Source organism: Hevea brasiliensis, chromosome 17, assembly GCF_030052815.1.
Source record: "Hevea brasiliensis isolate MT/VB/25A 57/8 chromosome 17, ASM3005281v1, whole genome shotgun sequence".
NCBI lineage: Eukaryota > Viridiplantae > Streptophyta > Magnoliopsida > Malpighiales > Euphorbiaceae > Hevea > Hevea brasiliensis.
Window position 1 is genome coordinate 41,095,083 of NC_079509.1, and position 20,404 is coordinate 41,115,486.

Consider the following 20,404-nt stretch of genomic DNA (forward strand, 5'->3'; position numbering starts at 1 on the left):
GAAATCATTTTTTTTAATTAAACCACAGTGAGTTTTTAACATGTTATCCATTTTCATTCCTAATTGGGGAAATTAAAAATGTCCATTTGGTTGAAATGGAATTTTTTTATTTGTAGTATGAGATTCTATAATTTTTCTCTCCACTGTAAATTAATGATATGAAAATTTACTTTTAATTCATAGTGATGAACAATGATCTTGCTTGCACGTGGTCTTCCATGTCTCTACCCATATCCTCAAGAACATTAGCACCTGCAACTTCAATCTTTTAATTATTAACCTACAAACAAACAAATGACGTTATTTTTAAATCCATTTCTTTTATCATATTTAAATTCAAGTACATGACAAAGTAAGAAGGTAAAAGACAGTTGAAATTTATTGTGTGATCTCCAGATTGCTCTTTGTTTCATTAATGGCAATTCCATTTTATTCTTGAATAACTTTATGATTTATTTATTAATTTGTTTTTTCATTGATAGCATTCATTTAGCTTAAGATAATTATCTATTATATTAGATTATTTATTATTTTTAGTGACAGTTGTAGAGAAAGATCTGTTGTGTAAGCTTCGAAATCACTTCAATTGATTTCTCTATCATGAAAAATGGCAGGGAGAGGAAGAATGAAACAGGCAAGGGTGGGTCTATGTTCTGTTGTTAAGTGAACCTCAATTGCCAGCCCAGCGGACTACGGCAGGTCCCGTGAGAGGGACAAAAGGGAAATTTGAGGGAATAAAAGTGAAATAAGAGAACCCTCTTATCCTCCGCACCCCTTCTATTTTTCTGTCTGTCTCTCTCCCTCCCTCTCATTGCAGTAGTCTACTCTCTGTTCTCCCCATTTTCTTTTTGGGACCGCTTAACCCAGCATTTCATTACAACCAAAAAAGACAACCTCCAGTGATGACCGTTAATGCCCGTTGGGGCATGCTTCTGATTTCTCCTTAACTCCATCTACTCCTGATGTTGTTTTATTATCTTCATCATCACCACCACTGCCTAGACTCTTTGTCATGGTCGGATCCGCTTGGATTTGGTTTTTTCTTGATGAAAATTAAGTACCCATTAGCATTTTGCTGGTCTAATTCTCAAATTCATTCTCAATCAGATCTGGGTCTTTTAAAAGATGTACTCTTTTTCTAATTTTCAGTTTCCTTTTTCTTTTTTATTCGTTTATTCTTTGCTTTTTCTTGCCATTCTGTAGTATCTTCACTTTTTTCTGGTTTATGGCAGATTTATTGCGGGGAAAAAGTATCTTCTTTTTGAGCAGTTGGATTGATTCCACCTCCAGTGTTGAATACATGAAAGCCGAAGCTGTCAGATGTGGTTCAATTATGTGAAAAAATTCATCAATGTGGTCTAATTTGGATATTGTTTGATGGATGTATATGAATCACAGAAGCGCACAGCCGTGGATAAACCAAGAGCTCCCTTGGTTCCAGCTGAAGGGAACAGCAATGCAGCAGCTACAGCCCGCCGCCCTCGAACGAGGGAAGTTAGTTCTAGGTGCAAATCGCCAACTCCTTCTGTTTCTAGGCGTTGTGTATCACCAAGCCTATCGAGAACACTGCCTACAACTTCCCAAGTGGTGTCCAAAAGAGCCAAATCAGCCGAGAGGAGGCGCCCTTCAACTCCACCATCAACCTCAAGCCCCTCTACACCTGTTCATGATTCATCTGTTGATATGCAGTTGCCATCTAGAAGGCTAAGTACTGGGAACCGGTTACCAGAAAGTTTATGGCCTTCTACAATGAGAAGTCTTAGTGTTTCCTTTCAATCGGATTCTATTTCCATTCCTATCAGCAAGAAGGAAAAACCAGTCAGTAACATTTCTTCTGATCGTACCTTGCGGTCATCTTCAAATGTGGCTCATAAACAGGCCGAAGCACCTGCCGGATCACGGAAGCCTACACCACAAAGAAAGAGGAGTCCTCTTAAAGGGAAGAATGTACGGGATCAGTCAGAGAATGCTAAACCGATAAATGGTTTGCATACTAAATTGATTGATCAGCATCGATGGGCTAGCAGGTTAGGTGGGAAGGTATCTTCCAATTCATTGAATAAAAGTGTAGATCTCACTGATAAGACTGTGAAAGCTTTATTTAAACCAATTGGAATTGGTTTATCTTCACTCAGGAAAATGTCTGTGCATGGTAGTAATATTAAACCTCTACAAAAATCAGCTAGTGATGCTGCAAAATTATCATGTCTAGAAGATAGTGGCAGGATAAGGTCTGGGGCAAATTCTGCAGATGATGATTCCCTACAGGTATCCGGAGTTCATAAGCTTGTTTCAGCAAATTTATCAAATAGAATGTCTTTAGTAATTCCTGCAGTTAGATCACAGTCCTTGCCTACTCATGGATCATGCCCTCCATCACCAAGTAGGACCTCCGTTAGTAGAGGTGTCAGTCCAGCTTGCGCAAGACCATCCACTCCTCCTTCTAGAGGTGTCAGCCCTTCTCGGACAAGGCCATCAGGTGTCTCTAGTCAATCCAATAGTTCTACTTCAGTGCTTAGTTTTATAGTGGATTTTAAGAAAGGCAAAAAAGGTGCAAGCATTGAAGAAGCTCATCAGATACGGTTGTTATACAATAGATATTTGCAGTGGCGATTTGCTAATGCCAGGGCAGAGGCTGTTCTTTATTTTCAGAAAGTAAATTCAGCGGTAGGATATCATGCATGCCTAGCTAGCTAAACTTTTCTAAATATAGGCCTCCCGAATTTGTCATTCATCTTTCTTAATTTCGTCACTAGCATGATGCATTTGATGACATTTTTCATGTATGCTTAGACTATTAGCTTTCCTTTTACTTTGCAAAGTATAATATATTTATATATATAATTTTATTTTATAAAGAAATGAAAGGAAAAAGTGCAGAGAAATTTTTATTACATTAAATATAGCATAAGTTGTTAAAGTGCAGCTCTATTTATGATTTGATTAAATTATTCTTCACTTATTCTACTTCGATTTCATGTGTAATGCATAATGTCTTTAGTTAATAAACGTTGCTGAATAGAATTTTCTTTTCATGTCATTTTAAATTTCATTGAAAGTTTTTTGATGGTGCAGAAAACTCTGTACAATGTTTGGAAGAGTACATTAGCTCTGTGGGAGTCAGTAAGCAGCAAAAGAATCAATCTCCAACAGCTGAAGCTAGAGCTTAAACTGAATGCTGTTTTGAATGATCAAGTAATAGCTCCTTGTCATGGCACTATAATTTTGCAACCAGATCTGATTTTTTTTCCCGTACTTTAGTGCCCTGAGTTGTTTTATGTGAACATCTTATTCTTGAGGAGGTGCCAATATGCTTTTTCACCCTCTTTTCTTTTTGGATGGGCAGTAGGGTAAGAGGGGAAGGAAAGTTGAGAGGAGGGGGGCCATGCGGAGTCAGAGTAGTAGAACATAATCTTGAAGTTAGAATACATGATCCATTATATACGGATTTGGATGTTTTAGTGCCTGCTTGGTTGTATTTAGATTTGACATGCATCATTACAGATGTGCACAGCAAATTAGAGTTTTATGTAATCATATCTAGCAAAACTAGCATTGTTCAGCAGTTCTCCAATTATCATTGCAAAATGGTTTAGTTATTTTACAAGATACAAAGAAATCGTCATATACCTTAGAAGCCATGGGAGTCAGGGATCAGAGCTGTCATCCTCCCAGAGATACCAGCAGACTAGTAGAGTTTAATTTGATATATGCATAAATAATTATATCTTGGGAAACTTTTTACAGCAAACTTTTTTGGACCATCTAGTCAATTCGGTTTATGTCCTATCACATGTAGCTTTTGCTATATTCGCCTGATTTAGTCATATGAAGGATAACAATAGGATTTATTCTATCACATAACAACACTAAATACACCCTTGACATGGTTTCTATCAAGCAAAACTCATTTTCTTCTATTCTTTGCCTAAACAGCATATAATGAAGTACAAAAGAATATAGTGGAGCTGAGAATGCATTAGAAATAGTAGGGGAAGCAGTTAATGCAAACAAAAATTAATGTTTGATGTATAAAGTCCTATTTGAGCTAGATTGATGAAATAGGAAGGAGGAAAATAATAGTAATATACAGAAGGGAAAACAATGGTCTACTCGGTTCTTAAATATTGTCATTTTTAATTCAATTAACATTAGCTGACAGTATTAATTGTTGATTGATTGATAATTATGTGGTGAAGTTGCTTAAGATGCCTTGTTTGTGTGAATTGGAGTCCCTGGAGACTAATAACAGGACTTATGGAGAAGGGAGACTAGATTTGGTGATAGGTGGTAGGAGAACAAGCAAATGACCAAAAGGAAAAATGACATGGATTGAGGCAGCTAGAAGGCAATTACATTCCAGATTTTATTTTAATTATCCAATATTGTTGGGATATTAGCATTTTTATCTATTGGAGATGAGAAGATGAGAATTATTTGCATTTGTGAGTTGTGTAGAAGCAAATATCTACATTGAATAAGTTATTATTATTATTATTGGAATTAGTGAAATTTGTTTTCTCAGTTATGGAGACATTTTGTGATAGTTAGTCATCTATGGAACGCTGCACTGTCCTTCACTTTCTGAATCTTGCTTTTATAATCAAATTGTTTTTGAAAATGAATATATTATCACAACATCTTAGCCATCCAAAATTATAGGATGAAGTTTCTGATGTATTCTTATTTCTGTGTAACCAGAGAGAGAACACATTTCTGTACAAGAAAATATTCTTGGAAAAAGTATTATTCTATATTAGTATTTTAGAGTTAATTTATAACGTCTGTTTTATTTTCAGTCCTTTATTTTGAAAACTAATATTTTCTATTTGTTTTGTCAAACTAAGTAGTTATGCCATAATCCAATTGCTTCAATGGTTGACTTAGATGGCCTACCTAGACGATTGGGCTTCACTTGAAAGAGATCATTTGAATTCATTATCCGGGGCTTTGGAAGATTTGGAGGCAACCACTCTTCGTCTTCCGGTGACTGGAGGGGCAAAGGTATTTTTGGTTGTAAAAGATCATTGGAATTGATTTTTGAAGAGACAAATATCTAGCATCTTTATTCGATTTCTACTTTTATTCAGGCAGATATAGATTCCTTGAAGGTTGCTATTTGCTCAGCTGTCGATATGATGCAGGCAGTGGGATCCTCCATATGTTCTTTACTTTCAAGGGTGAGATAGATGCCTTCTCTCTCTCTCTACACACACACACACACGCACTTGTGTTGCAATTCACATGTAAAGCATAATGGTGAATTTAGCTTTGCTTTGAGTTATTTGTTTATCCATATAGCTGACCCCAACTAGTTTGGGATTAAAGTTTAATTGTTGTTGTTGTTGTTGTTGAGCTATTTTTTTGTTCTATCATTTTTAGGCTGCACATGGGCCATGCCATAATGCAATTATTTCTTAGGTGGTTGTGGAGCTAATTACTATGTTACAATTGATGTTTTAAAAGGGTAACTGTTTCTTTAAGATTTTGATGAGTGAACCATTTGCTTGTTTGTGGAGCCAAGTCTCATTGAATTCAGTAGTACATGATTTGAAGGGTTGTTAATAACTCAATATTATAGTTGTAAGTGCTATTTTGTTTGTGGTTTGATGTTCCATGTCACTACTACTTTTTTTTAGAATATCTTAGCTGGAAAACTGTTCTTCTGATTTAAAGTTGTGAAGATACTAGGGTTTCATGATGCTATGATAAAATAGAATACTTGATTTTCTTTGTGCTTTGGAATAGTTTATTTGAGAATAAATCATTTATTAAAAGACATTGTGATGTACAACCAATAGGGTATTGGGAAATAAAGGGGTGAGAAACTAATTCATAAAGTGGAGAAACAAATTCTCAATTTTATTATTATTATCAAAAGTCAATCATCAAAAATAGTCTCTGAATATATAGAGATCCTAGCCCTATTTATAGTGCTTTTCAAACCTAATCACATTTAGGAACCTAATTCCAATACTAATTAGGGATAATGAACAAAACAAACTTTCTAAATAATTAAAATACTACTTCCTAAATAATAATAATAATAATAATGATAAAATTCTTAGATAATAAAAATACTACTAATATTTCCTAAATAATAGAAGTATAATCCTCCTAGTTTTACAATAAAAGATTAAATCAAAACAATCCCAAAATATTGTTTTCTTGTACTGCATGACATAGTCTCCCTTTAATAGTTAATATTGACAAAAGAAGAAAATATAGTCTATACTACTATTTAGGTGGTTATCAAGGCCTAACGAAACTCATTAGAATGTTATTCACATATGTACAGCTCCTAATTAGTTTTAGACAGATCCTTGCTTTTAACTTTTAAAACTATTTTGTTTAGTTTGTGTGAAACATCAGATATAGTTACTACAGAGCTGTCATCTAGAAAACTGGCTCCTATGAAGCATAAATTTCAGCAACAGTACCTTGATACCAAACCTCAACATGCTATTTCATCTAGTTTGTAGGCCATCAGTAGATAAACTTTACTCCAATTTCATATCACTTGAAACTAAATAAAGGTGAATCTTACCCAAGAAGGTACTCGTTTGGAAAAAGCAAAAGATTGAGGCATATATAATAAGCTAAAAGCCCGGTTTGAGTATAAGCCAGTGGGATGGTATTCTTCTGAAATATTTAATAAACCAATTTCATATATGTGAGAATTGGTGAGATTTTCCTTGATTTAAGGAGAAGATTAATCCTTAATTTAGAGAATGATTTATCTCTATAATTTAAGGGATTTTAAGATAAGTTAGGGAATGATTTATCTCCGTAATTCAAGGGATTTTAGGAATAATATATGGATTTATATCTTCTATATTCAATTATAAAAGCTTATGTATTATGTAAAATGTGTGAAGTAAATGAAAAAATGTAGTCATAATAGCCTTTATGTTCTTTTCTTCCTTTCTTCATCTTTTTCTTCTTATTGTCTCTTTCTAAAACTTAACATGGTATCAAAGCCTGTAGAAAATTCTGAGGTTTCTTCTTTTTGATTGTCCTCCTCCACAAAGCTATGGGTTTAGGTTCCAAAAGCTATTTTCCTTCTTCAGGGTTTGAGTCCCAAAGCTGTGAGTTTTAGTTCCAAGCTATTTATCTTCTTCTTCTCTTTCTTTCTAAAAGCTTAGCAAAGTTATTTATCTTACTCTCCTTCTCCTTCTCCTTCTTCATGATTTGAGAGTCATGGGTTGAAGCTCCTACTCTCTTCTTCTCCTTCATTACTGCCTAAGGTTCTTAGTCCCCGCTCTGCCATCTCCTTCTTCTATTAAGGTTGAGAAAACAAATATGGTATGAAAACACAAGGGCCCTATACCCTTTAAGCCTCTGTCACCTTTTTGTGCTAAAAAATGGATAAATTTGAACTACTATCCCTAAACTTATGAGATTGTAACACCATAGTCCCTTAACTTAAAAATATAATATAAAACTCTCTCAATTTTTAAATTTTGCACATTAAAATCCCTCTGACCTCTAATTACCGATTTCCTGATTAAACGCTGACGTGGACAAATCCAACATGGTGCTTCATTAGTATCTCTCTCTCTTCTATCATGCTACGTGTAATAAGACCATCATTTAACTTTACTAGTTAACATTATTGTCCTTTAATTTTGTCTTTTGTAACATCATTATCCCATAATTTTACATCAATATAATACCATTGTTGTTTAAAACTATATTCTCATGATCCCATCTAATATAAATATACCATGACTAGAATTTTTAATCTTAATTTGTTTATTGAGTAATACAATTTTTTAATTTTTTTTAAAAACTATTGTTAACAGATTTAACATTTTTACATTTTATATTATAAATAACATAATATACCACAGTCTAGGAGGAAACCCAGGTACCTGTGATTGCCTACAAGAAGCGCTGCGCTTGTGACTTACACACACCTCCTAGACCATCTCCCACACCGGCCGTTCTTCTAGTCACATTGCTTGAGTCCGGCGACCCTCCTTATCCGATAATTTGCATTAGAACTCTTCAAGGAGAACTTCTTCTTTCTTGCCGTAGCTAATTTAATTATTTCAAAAAAAAAAAACTTTATTCCATAACCTTAGAAAAATCTCATTAAGGGGGGAATGTGAGAGTTGATGAGATTTTCTTTAATTTAAGGAGAAGGTTACTCCTTAATTTAGGGAATAATTTATCTCTATAATTCAAGGAATTTTAGGATAATTTAGGGAATGATTTATCTCCATAATTCAAGGGATTTTAGGAGTAATATATGGATTTATATCTTCTATCTTCCTTTATAAAAGCTTATGCATTATGTAAAGTGTGTGAAGTGAAATGAAAAATATAGTCTTTATAGACTTTTGTTATTTTCTTCCTTCATCTTTTTCTTCATAATGTCTCTTTCTAAAACTTAACAATATATATTTAATTTAATTGACAATGCTTTAATGATGGACTACTATTTCCATTATATTGTTCGTTTGCAAAATGTGTCTTTTTGGATACTGTGGACCTTTGCAAGGAGGCACAAATTCAGAATCTTAAAAGGTTTCTTGGGTGAACTTATAGTTTTGAAACACAAAATCTGTACTTTATTGTGTTCTTTGTGTATGCATTCAAATAAACTTTAGTTGCTTCTTGATTTTTCTTAGGCTTTGCTTGTTTTAATTGCTCTCATTTAGCACAGCTTGTGCATTGACCTTCCTCTTTTCTCTCCAAACAACCCCACCACCGCCGCCGCCCCCCCGCCCCCCCCCCCTCCTCTCCCTTCTTCCTTTTCTACAAGGGCAAGGGCATATGTGTCTTCATAATTTAAGATTCTTGCTAGCAGTTTTGAGTTTTAGCCTCATACCTGCCTTTCAAGTGCTTATACAAGCTGCAGATTATTGTTGCCAATAATTATTTGCATATATTATGCTTGTTTCTGGATGCTTAACTCTTGTTCTATTTTTGTAGTATAGGTGGAGGGGATGAATGAATTGGTTTCTGAGCTTGCTGTCATAGCAGCAGAAGAGAAAGCTCTGCTTGATGAATGTGAAGCTTTATTGGCTTCAACAGCAGCTTTACAGGTGAGGATAGTGATACATGGTTTCAGAACTTGACGTTTGCTGGGGTGGGGGGGTGGGGAAAGCATTTTGATGAAGTAACTAAGAAGTAATTGTCTTGATTAAATATCTTCCATGAATGTGCATCAACATTTTTTTTTTTGAAGAATGCATCAGCATTGTTAAAATTGTGATTACTTGTAAGATTGTGAGATAATCAACCCTGAAAGTCACATTTTGATGGGAAATAAAAGGAACAAAACTAAGAAGAATTGTTGTAGTTACAATCATCAGGCATCTTAAAATTAGGCATTTACATCTAAGTCCTTAGGTTTGGTCATAATTACATAGTGGGTAAATAATCTTTTGATTCATTCATAACAACTAAGTTCAAAGGCGTATAATTTTATAATGTACCTAAGTGCTTGAGGTTTGGTCATAATTACGTATTCGGTAAATCTTTTATTAAAATTACACCTGATCCCAATCTTTTGATTCATTCATAACAATTAAGTTCAAAGGCATATAATTTTTTAATGTACCCAAATGTAGGGGTGGCCACGGTTCAGGAACCGTCGGTTACGGTTCCTGAACCACCGGTTTAGGTTCAATGAAATCATGAACCTGAATCAAACCGTCAGGGGACGGTTTGGAAGACGGTTCCTGAACCGTCAGTTTCGGTTTGAGTTCCGGTTTAAAATGGTTTAAAAGGCGGTTTGAAAAAGAACGGTTCAAGACAGTTTGGAGGACGGTTTGGAAGCGGTTTAGGGATGATTTAAGGGTAACTTAGACAAAAAAAATTAGAGAAAAATTTTATTGATTCAAAATTTAAGTTATATTTGTAAAAATATTTTAATTTTTCTTAGAAATCTTTTAATCAAAATAAAATAAGAAAAAAAAAGAAAGAAAAGAATTTATCTTTAAGAAAAATTTAATAAATAAAGATTTGAACCTGATTAAAAAACTAGAGATGAAATTAATTTTTTTTAAAGAAATTAACAAAAAGTGTATGAACTTAATTTTGCCTAAATATCCCTTTAGGATTTAGAGGAATAAAAATTTTTAGTTCTATTGCCTTTTTTTAAAAATTATATAATAATTGATAATTAAAAAATATAAAAGAGAAAAAAAATTAAAATAGAGGGTATTGGAAATTTTATTGAGGATTTAAAGTAATAACAAAGTAATTGAGATAGTATTGAAAATTTCAGTAAGTATATAAAATAATAAAGTAGGAAAATTGAGAGAGTATTGGAAATTAAAATGAGTGTAGAAAATAATTATTTAGAGAATTTGAGAAAAATTGAAAAAATATTAAGAATTGAAAAAATATTAAGAATTGAAGAAAATGCAGAGAATAATTGTGTAGAGAATTAATTATATATATATATATGAATTAGGAGTGAGGTAACATATTTATTGAATTTTTTTATATTTAAATCGCCTGTTTAATCCGGTTCAAAATCGTTGGTTCAATCCGGTTCGGAACCGCCGGTTCACGGTTCTTAAAAAATATGAACCTGAACCAAACCGCAGAAGAACGGTTTTGGTCCGGTTCGAAGCCGATTCCGGTTTTGACTGGTTTTGGTCCGGTTTGGTCCGAACCGGTTCCGGTTCAAAACGGGACCGTGGCCACCCCTACCCAAATGACCTTTGGACTTGGTGGGAAATCTAAGGGCTTATTTACTTGTGAAAAATTGAAGTGATTTTCTGAAAAAGTTTTATAAGAAAATTCAAACATAGAATTTTGTATTCAAATGTGACAATTTTCCAAATAAAGAATTAGAAAACTAGCTATTTTTCCAAAATTTAACTAGATTTCAAAAACAACTTTAAGTTGTTTTTCACTTATTTCTTTTATAACCAAAGTTTTGTTCTCCAACTTTTGTCCAAATGGAAAACAATGATTTTTCTACAAATAAAACTATAATATAACTTTTCATAATTAAAATTGAATAATTATTTAAAAAATATTTATGTACAATAATAGAAAGTTAATCATATTATTATAAAATAAATAACATATATTAAAAAAATTAAGTAAAATAAGCTTTTAAATATATTTTATAATATTCTTTTAATTATAAAAGATATGAATAATTTTAAAAATTTTTTGAATTATAAAATTGTTTTCTATTATTGACAGGTGAATGCGTTTTTTTTTTATTTTTTATTTTTTTTATTTTTTATTTTCTACAGAAAATGAAAACTAGAGTTTTCTTAGAAAATGGAAAAAAGAAAACTGTGTTGATTTGAAACAATAGATTAGAGAGAAAAATCTGTATATGCTTATGTATCATTGATTTTGTACATATGCCTGTTTATATACAAGATTCCTAGCTTTACAAGGAAAATGCATAAGGAAAAAGGAATAATAATCCCTTTAATGTGGGAATTGAGATTCCTACACTCCCTCTCAAATTGATTCATGTATGTTACACATGCCCAACTTGCAAACTAAAGGATGAAACATTTTGCTGCCGAGTCCCTTGGTGAACCATTGGCTAACTGATCTTTAGAAGTCACATGAGAGACACTCAACGATCTATCAACAATTTTCTCCTTTATGAAGTGTCGGTCAATTTCTATATATTTGGTTCAATCATGCTGTACTGGATTGTGGACAATACTGATAACAACTTTGTTATCACAAAATAATTATAAACTATTTGTTTATGATAGTATCAGTTCTTCTATTAATTTTCGTAACCATAACAATTCACACACACTTTGAGTCATGGCTCTGTATTCAGCCTCTATACTAGATCTAGTAATCATACTTTGTTTCTTACTTTTCAAAATGACCAAGATAAAATTACAATAACCCATTGTTAACCTTCTATCATCAAGAGATCTAATCCAATCTACATCTATAAAGGCCTTTATTTGAAGTGTCCATGCTTTGAGAAAAGAAGTCATCTCCCAGGGATAGATTACAAATATCTCAGAATGTGAAAAATAGTTTTTAAATGAGATTCACGAGGATTATGTATATATTGACTCACTAGGCTGACTGCAAAGGCTATATCTAGTCTAGTATGTGAATGATAGATCAATAATCTCTGATATCTCCCTAAATCCACTGCCTCCCTAACTTCAGCGTGCAATCTATGATTTGCTTCAATGGGAGATTCTGCTGATTTACAACTCAACATACTTGTTTCTTCCAAAAGATTTAATATATACTTCCTATGAGAAATAAAGACCCCTTTATCTGATTTGACAACCTCTATTCCAAGAAAGTATCTCAGTTTTCCCAATTCTTTAATCTCAAACTCTTGTGCTGGGCATTGCTTGAGATTTGTAATTTCTTCCTCATCATCTTCTATCACTGCTATATCATCCACATAAATAATAAGTAATATGATCTTACCTCTACAATGTTTTATAAATGAAGTGTGATCAGCATTACTCTGATAGAAGCCAAAGGAGATCATAGCCTTGCTGAATCTGTTAAACCATGCCCTAAGAGACTACTTTAGGCTATACAAAGCCTTTTTCAATATGTAAACCTTTCCTTTAGTTTTTCATCATTAAATTCTCGAGGTATTTCCATATACACTTCTTCCTATAAGTCTCCATGCAAAAAAACATTTTTGAAATTGAATTGCTGTAAATTCCAATAAAGATTTGCTACACAGGATAATAAAATCCTGATGTTGTTCATTTTTACAACATGAGCAACAGTCTCCAGATAATCTACTCCATATGTCTGTGTGAATCCCTTTGCTACCAGTCTGGCTTTATATCTCTCAATTGAGCCATCTGCTTTGTGTTTCATAGTGAACACCCACTTGCATCCAGTTGGTTTTTTCCATAAAGGAGAGTAACAAGATCCCATGTCCCATTTTTTGCTTAAGGATTCATCTCCTCAACCATAGTAGTCTTCCATCTTGAATCAAGATATGCTTCCTTCTAATCCTGTGGAATAGAAACAGAAAAAACAGACAACATTAGAAATGGAGTGCTTGGTATAAGCTTTGACTCCTTTCTTAAGGCAATAGGAACTTCAACATTAGAATTAGGATTAGAACTAGCAATATAAGGAGATTCATTACATACTTCAGGATGTCTAGGGTTTGAATCCAGGAATTTTGATTGATCGGGAGTATTATGCTCAATTGTCTCATCCATTCTAGTCTGACCTGTGTAGGTTCTCACATGCAACCTATTCAATCTCTCTCTAGGCTGAGGTGATCTATTTTGAACCTATTGAGGTGATTCATCCTAAAAATCATTACTCTCACCTTGAAGAATTGGAAGGAAAGAAGATGGAGGAACAAACACTTCGTCCCTCTTATTCTCTCCTTAAAGAGGTATCTGAAAAAAGGATTTAAATTCCCTAAAAGTAACATCCATGCTTACATGATACTTTCTCGAAGGTGGATGATAATATTTATACTCTTTTTGAGTACCAGAATATCCAACAAAAACATATTTAAGAGCTCGAGATTCTAATTTTTCAACATTAGTCTTATGAACAAAGGATACACAACCAAACACTTTAGGTGGAATAGTACAACTCAACTCAACTAAGCCTTTATCCCAAAAATTTGAGGTCGGCTATATGGATTCGTTTTCTCCACTCTAAATGATTTTGGGTTAAATCCTCATAAATGTGTAATGCTTCTAAGTCATGTTGTACTACTCTCCTCCAAGTCAATTTAGGTCTACCCCTTTTTTTCTTTCTATCCTCTAACCTAATGTGCTCTACTTGTCTAACTGGAGCCTCTGTATGTCTACGCTTCACATGACCAAACCACCTCAATTTCCCTTCTCTCAACTTATCCTCAATTGGCACCACTCCTACTTTTTCTCTAATATTCTCATTATGGACTTTATCAAGTCTAGTATGGCCACTCATTTACCTTAATATTCTCATCTCTGCAACTCTTATCTTAGACGCATACAACTCCTTCAGTGCCCAACACTTACTACCATATAACATAGCCGGTTATATGGCTGTACAATAAAATTTTTCTTTCAACTTATTGGGAATCTTGCGATCACATAAAACTCCCGTGGCACATCTCCACTTCAACCATCCGGCTTTAATCCTATGATTAACATCCTCCTCACATTCCCCATCTACTTGAAGGACTGAGCCGAGATATTTAAAGCGATTACTTTGGGACAGTACCACTCCATCCAAACTAACTCCTTCCCTATCATCAGTTTGGCCTTCACTGAACTTGCAATGCATGTATTCTGTCTTCGTTTTACTTAACTTAAAACCTTTTGACTCTAGAGTACTTCTCCAAAGCTTTAACTTTCTATTTACTCCTTCTCGTGTCTCATCTATTAGAACAATATCATCCGCAAACATCATGCACTAAGGAATACTCTCTTGTATATGTTTCGTTAATTCATCTAAAATTAATGTAAAAAAGATAAGGGCTTATAGCTGATCCTTGGTGTAATCCAATTGAGATCGGAAAATCTCTTGTGTCCCCTCCCACTGTGTGCACAATAGTACTTGCTCCTTCATGCGTATCTTTCAACACTTGTATGTACTTAATAGATACCCTTTTTTGTTCTAACACATTCCATAAGACATCTCTTGGAACACTATCATAAGCCTTCTCTAAATCAATAAAAACCATATGTAGATCTTTCTTCACATCTCTATATTTCTCCATTAAGCTTCTAATGAGAAAGATCGCTTCCATAATTGAACGACTGGGCATGAAGCCAAATTGATTGAGAGAGATAGAAGTATCATGACATAGTCGATGCTCCACAACTCTCTCCCACAACTTCATAGTATGGCTCATGAGTTTAATTCCCCTATAGTTTGAGCAACTCTGTATATCTCCCTTATTTTTAAAAATAGGTACTAAAATACTCCTCTTCCATTCATCAGGCATTTTCTTTGAGTTTAGAATCTTATTAAATAATTTAGTTAATCATGCCACTCTCATATCTCTCAAACACTTCCACACTTCAATTGGTATTCCATCGGGTCCACAAGCTTTACCCACTTTCATTCTCTTAAGTGCTTCATTTGCTTCTAAAGATCTAATCCTTCTAGTATAATTCACATTCTTTTCTATTGTTCTATAGTCTATATTCACGCTATTACCATTTTGTCTATTATTAAAGAGATCATTAAAATAATTTTTCCATCTTTCTTTAATGTCCTCATCTTTCACCAACACTTTTTCTTCTTTATCCTTAATGCACCTAACTTGATTGAGATCTTGACATTTCCTTTCTCTTCTCCTTGCTAATCTATAAATATCTTTCTCCCATTCTTTAGTTTCAAGTTTCTCATATAACTTTTCAAAGGCTTGTGCACTTGCTTGACTAACTACCTTTTTTGTCTCTTTCTTTGCTATCTTGTACTGTTCATATGCTTCTTTATTATCACATTTAGGTAATTTCTTATACCATTCCCTTTTTCTCTTCACTGCCTTTTGTACTTTCTCATTCCACCACCATCTCTCTTTTGAGGGTGGTCCATATCCTTTAAACTCTCCAAGTACTTTTCTAGCTACTTCTCTAATCTTTGATGCCATCTGTATTCACATATCATTGGCCTCCACATCCATCTTCCATGCTTCGGACTCGAAAAGCTTATTTTTTAACTCCTTTTAAAATCTAGGGTTTTAAGAGACATTATATTAAATAGAAAGGCTGTAAACAAAACAATATCTCCCCAATAAGGTATAGGAAGGTTCATGGTAAACATGAGAGCTCGAACTACCTCAAGTAAATGTTTATTTTTCCTTTCAGACGCCCCATTTTATGCACTATCATTAATACAACTAGTTTGGTGTAAAATACCATATGACTCCAAGTAATTCTGAAACAGTCTATTCATATATTTTGTACCATTATCAATTCTTAGAATTTTTACTTGAGCACCAAATTGAGTACAAATTATTTTATGGAATTGTTAAAAACAATAAAAAACCTCACTCTTTGTTTTGATCAAGTAAACCCAAGTTAATCTAGTGCAACAATCAATGAAGGTAACAACCCATCTATATTCAGATAAAGACATAGTTTGGGTAGGTCCCCACACATCAAAATGAATAGTCATGAAAGAATTGAGGCTTTATTATTTATTGCAAGATAAGATTGTCTTTTGTGTTTGGCTAATTCACAAGTACCACAACTAAACTTTTTAACTTGCATTTCTTAAACAAAATGGGATATCCCCTCCCTAAAGTTTGAAAAGAAGGATGCCCTATCTCTTATGGCGCTGGAGAATCTCTTGGTCAGTACTCACAGATTGTCCTAACAAAGCTTGGTTTGTATTAGGAATTGAGAAACTACCATAGTTATTCAGTATATATAGGTCATCTTCTACCACTGCCAATCGTTCTCCCTGTGTTCAATTCCCAAAACATACAAAGAGTAGAGAAGAATGAGATTTTAAAGTTAAATGTTTTTGTAAAAGAGTTAGTAGATAAGAGATTCATAGGAAAGTAGGTACATGTAAAACTGAGGTGAGATTCAAAGTAGGATTACATTTAATAGAACCTGTTCCTGAAATACTGGCTAGGGATCCATTCGCTATGCGGACTTTTTCTTTTTCTGAACAAGATGAATAGGTTCTGAATTTATTGGAAGAGCCTGTCATGTGTTTGTTTGCTTCCGAATCTATAATCCAAAAATTCTTTTCAAGATTGACAAGAAAAGTATTACCTGATTTGATAAAATTAGAAGAGGCAACTGTGGTAGACTGAGAATCTAGCTGTGAGAACAAATGTCTTAAGGATTACACTTCCTTATTGGAAAGAATTTTAGTTATGGCTGTATCCTCAGAAAACTCCACTGTATCAGATACATTTGCCTGTGGTTTTGCTAAGCCCATTCTTTTTCTTCCACAGCCCTTGGTTGGGCAACCATGAAGTTTGTAGCAATATTCCTTGATATGGCAAGATTTTCCACAGTAGTCACAATGCAAATGATCCTTGTCTGATGGACCAAAGCTATGTGATTGTTCTTTAGAGGCAGTAGCTAAAAGCTCTGACTTGTCAATGGATGTAGCATACACCACGACACTTCTTCTTTCTTTCTGTTGAACATAAGAATAAGTTTGCCTTAATGAGGGGGCAGAGGGTCCTTACCAAGTACCTGGACCGAAATCTGGTCATATTCTATGTTTAGCCTAACAAAAAAATCATTAAATTTGTTCTTTCTCAATCAATTTTTGAAAATTTGCGGCAACTCTAGTATATGTAGCCTGAAAGTTTTGATCATAATCTAGCTCTTACCATAAGCCACTCAACTTAGGAAAATATTGAGCAATAGTCATCTCATCTTGTTTTGTACCATAAACTTCATTTGTTAGCGCATAAACCTATGCATTATTACCTACTTGAGAATAAGTCCAAGAAATAACATTCCAAATGGCAGCTGCAATGTCCAATAACGAATATCCATGAGCTATTTGAAGTTGAATAGAATTATTGAGCTAAGACATTATTGTAGGGGGAATTGGTGGTCTCTGGCTTTGACTTATATCTAGTGATATATCCTTGCAATCCTCTAGCTTGAATGAACAAAAGACAGGATCTTGACCAAGCAAGATAATTGGTTCCATCAAGCTTTATGAGATTGATTTTTAGAGAGGGATTATCATTAAAAATAGGTGCATTACCCCCAATACCTTCAGCCATCTCAAAGTACAAGACCCAAAGAACCAAAGTGAAAAAAAACCAAAGGATCAAAGAGAGAAATTGTTGTATAAGATCTCAAAGGTGGAAAAGTGATAACCAAGTCACGGGTTTGGGCTGGTCAGAGGTGCGATGTGGAGAGAAGACTGCTAGAAAGAAGCGCTGTCGGAAAAGGCTGCAGGAAAGGTGTTCACGTGCTGGTGCGTGGGGAAATGCTGTGGAAGGTCTAATGGCGTCGCGTGTGATGCCACATGCATGCTCAAACGGTGACGTGACTCCTGGAAATGGGCAGAAACACACTGGTCTTCCTTCTGGAAAGGGTGGTGTCTGTCACCTCCTCCCTAAAACCACCTAGAAGCTTGACTTAGAAAAAAAAAAAATCCTAGGTCTTCGTTTTTCTCTGTATCACATAACCTTATGCCAGTTGATGATGGCAAGGCTTTGATACCATGTTGATTTGAAACAACAGTTTGGAGAGAAAAATCTGTATATTCTTGTGTATTAATAACTTCGTACATATGCCTATTTATATACCAAGATTCCTAGTTTTACAAGGAAATCTAATTTAATGGAAACTAATACACATAGAAAACAAGATATACATAAGGAGAAAGAAATAATAATCCCTTCAATGTCGGGATTGAGATTCCAACAAACTATTTTTCCATAAATAAAGAATAAACAAACCATAAATTATCCCTAATTTAGACTTAATGGAAAGTATTTCACTATGCATTTGCATGTATTTGGGAAATTCTCTCATCTACCAGTACAGTAACATCTCAACTAATTGTTATGCTCGACTATTTCATTTATTTGATATGGTTCAGGAATGACATTTCTAACTTGGTTGGGCATTTAAATTGATGGGGTCAATTAATACAAGCTGTCAATTGCTTCTGTCCTATAATCCTTTGTCTTGTTGCAATCCTTTCATCATTCATGTGGCTCAATCTGTAATGTCCTCTATCAGAATTGCTCACCTAGATTATTCTCATAATTACTTACATTGCCTGAAAAGAGGTTCATCTGGCAAGAAAAGTTATTTTCTTTTACCTTTTAACTATTGTTTTGGTCTGCAAACACGCTTGTACATTCTGATATGCATATTCATGAAAATAAATATATATTCTTGATCAGTATATGTGCAGAATATTAATGAGGCTTTATAAAGTAGGCTTTATTGTTTTAAATTTCTCCTTTATCAAGCATGTCCTGGATGATATCTGATTTCTTTTCTTGCCATGAAGCAGTTAGAGGAGTACAGCATTAGAACACATCTCATACAGGTGAAAACGTGCTCTTGAGAATCAAAAAAATCTTGGTGATGAGAACCCCTCTATGGCCTGATCAACTGCTATGCTAATCTTTACCAGTTACCACTTGAGAGATAAATCAATAGCCTATGATCTCAGTAAATGTAAATTATTATTATTTTTTTTAATGTTTTAAATTTATTTTTTTTTCTTTTATGCTTTAGTGGGAAATTTCATTTGGGTTAATTCTTCTCTTCCTTTTTTCAATAGTGAGCTGTTGGCTCCAGTGTCTCCACTTGTAATTTTTTTTTTGGTATCTCTCAAAAGAAAGAAAAATGAAAGGGTAACAAAGGGATTGGAAATTCAATGTGAGAGCAGTTTTTGAGGGAAAAAGGGAAAAAAATGAAAAAGAAAAAAAAGAAAGGTAGTAGTTCAATTCAATTTTGATTGTGCATGCCCATGGCTGCATATTTTCTCTGTTAATTTCATCAAAGTTTCAGTTTGATTTTGTATAATAACCTCAATAAAATCACTATTCCTGTGAAAAAAATTATCAGAAATATGACATGTCAGCCAGGAGGATATGTACTTGAAAGAAAAACAAATCTTCTAATTGGATTCAAACAAATAGTTCAAAGGATTTGTTCATCAAATTTCATCACTGAAAATGGGTTCTATTGGTTATTGCTCAAACAAAAATCAAATTCTTATTGCCATATTAAAATTAAACGTATTCAGTTTTTCACTCACTTTGTAGAAAAGTTAGCTTTGGGGTTTGCCTCCCTTCTAGGTTCTAACATCTTACACTTTATTTGGCTGAAGGTATAAAATGATAAGATGAAGGGTTTAGTGATATTCGTTGTTTAGGACTTGTGTATGAAAAATATTTTTTTAAAAAATATTTTTTGTTATTTAGTTATAATGTTAAATTAATGATTTATTATATTAATACCATGCGTATATATATATATATATATATATATATATATATATATATATATATTTTACATTTACATTTTAATAAAATTATTAAAATTTAAAAAATGAAAAATAATTTTTTCTTAAAAAAAATTATTTTTTTTTAAAATAATTTAATTCTCTTTGATTAGAAAATATTTTTTATGTGACTTATTTTCTTAAATATCTCAAATATCAAAAAATATAAAAAATAATTTACAAGAAAATATTTTTTATAAAACAAATAGAGTTTAAAAATTAAAAATTTGACCCTTTCATTATTCTAAGAATGAAATCATTTGATATTTTATATCTTTATTTATAATTTAACTATTTCTAATCTAGTTAGATTTCATAGGAAAGTTAAGTAAAACCATTAATTGTAATGATTTTTTTTTTCGACCAATTGTGAGCATTCAGGTTAAATCGAACCGAATCGAATCAAATTATGAAAATTAAATTATATATTTTAAAAATCAAATTGAATCGAAATAGATGAAAAATCGAATCAAATCAAACTGCTCTATTTCGGTTA

The 20,404-nt window shown here is 33.2% G+C and overlaps 1 protein-coding gene across 2 annotated transcripts; it reads left to right on the forward strand.

The window, feature by feature from the left end:
* Window positions 1-548: 548 nt before the first annotated feature.
* On the forward strand, window positions 549-19,353 carry LOC110671203 (AUGMIN subunit 8). 2 transcript variants are annotated; one of them, XR_002498057.2, is made up of 7 exons: window positions 549-1,127; window positions 1,233-2,667; window positions 3,076-3,195; window positions 4,888-5,004; window positions 5,091-5,180; window positions 8,941-9,053; window positions 18,910-19,353. XR_002498057.2 is itself a non-coding variant. In XM_021833603.2 (7 exons), the coding sequence occupies exons 2-7, from the start codon at window positions 1,378-1,380 to the stop codon at window positions 18,961-18,963; spliced, it is 1,779 nt and encodes a 592-aa protein (XP_021689295.2). In that variant the 5' UTR covers window positions 553-1,127; window positions 1,233-1,377; the 3' UTR covers window positions 18,964-19,353. The 2 variants fall into 2 exon arrangements, 1 of the variants encoding a protein (XP_021689295.2); XM_021833603.2 differs by having other exon boundaries at window positions 553-1,127; window positions 8,946-9,053.
* The last annotated feature ends 1,051 nt before the right edge of the window (window positions 19,354-20,404 follow it).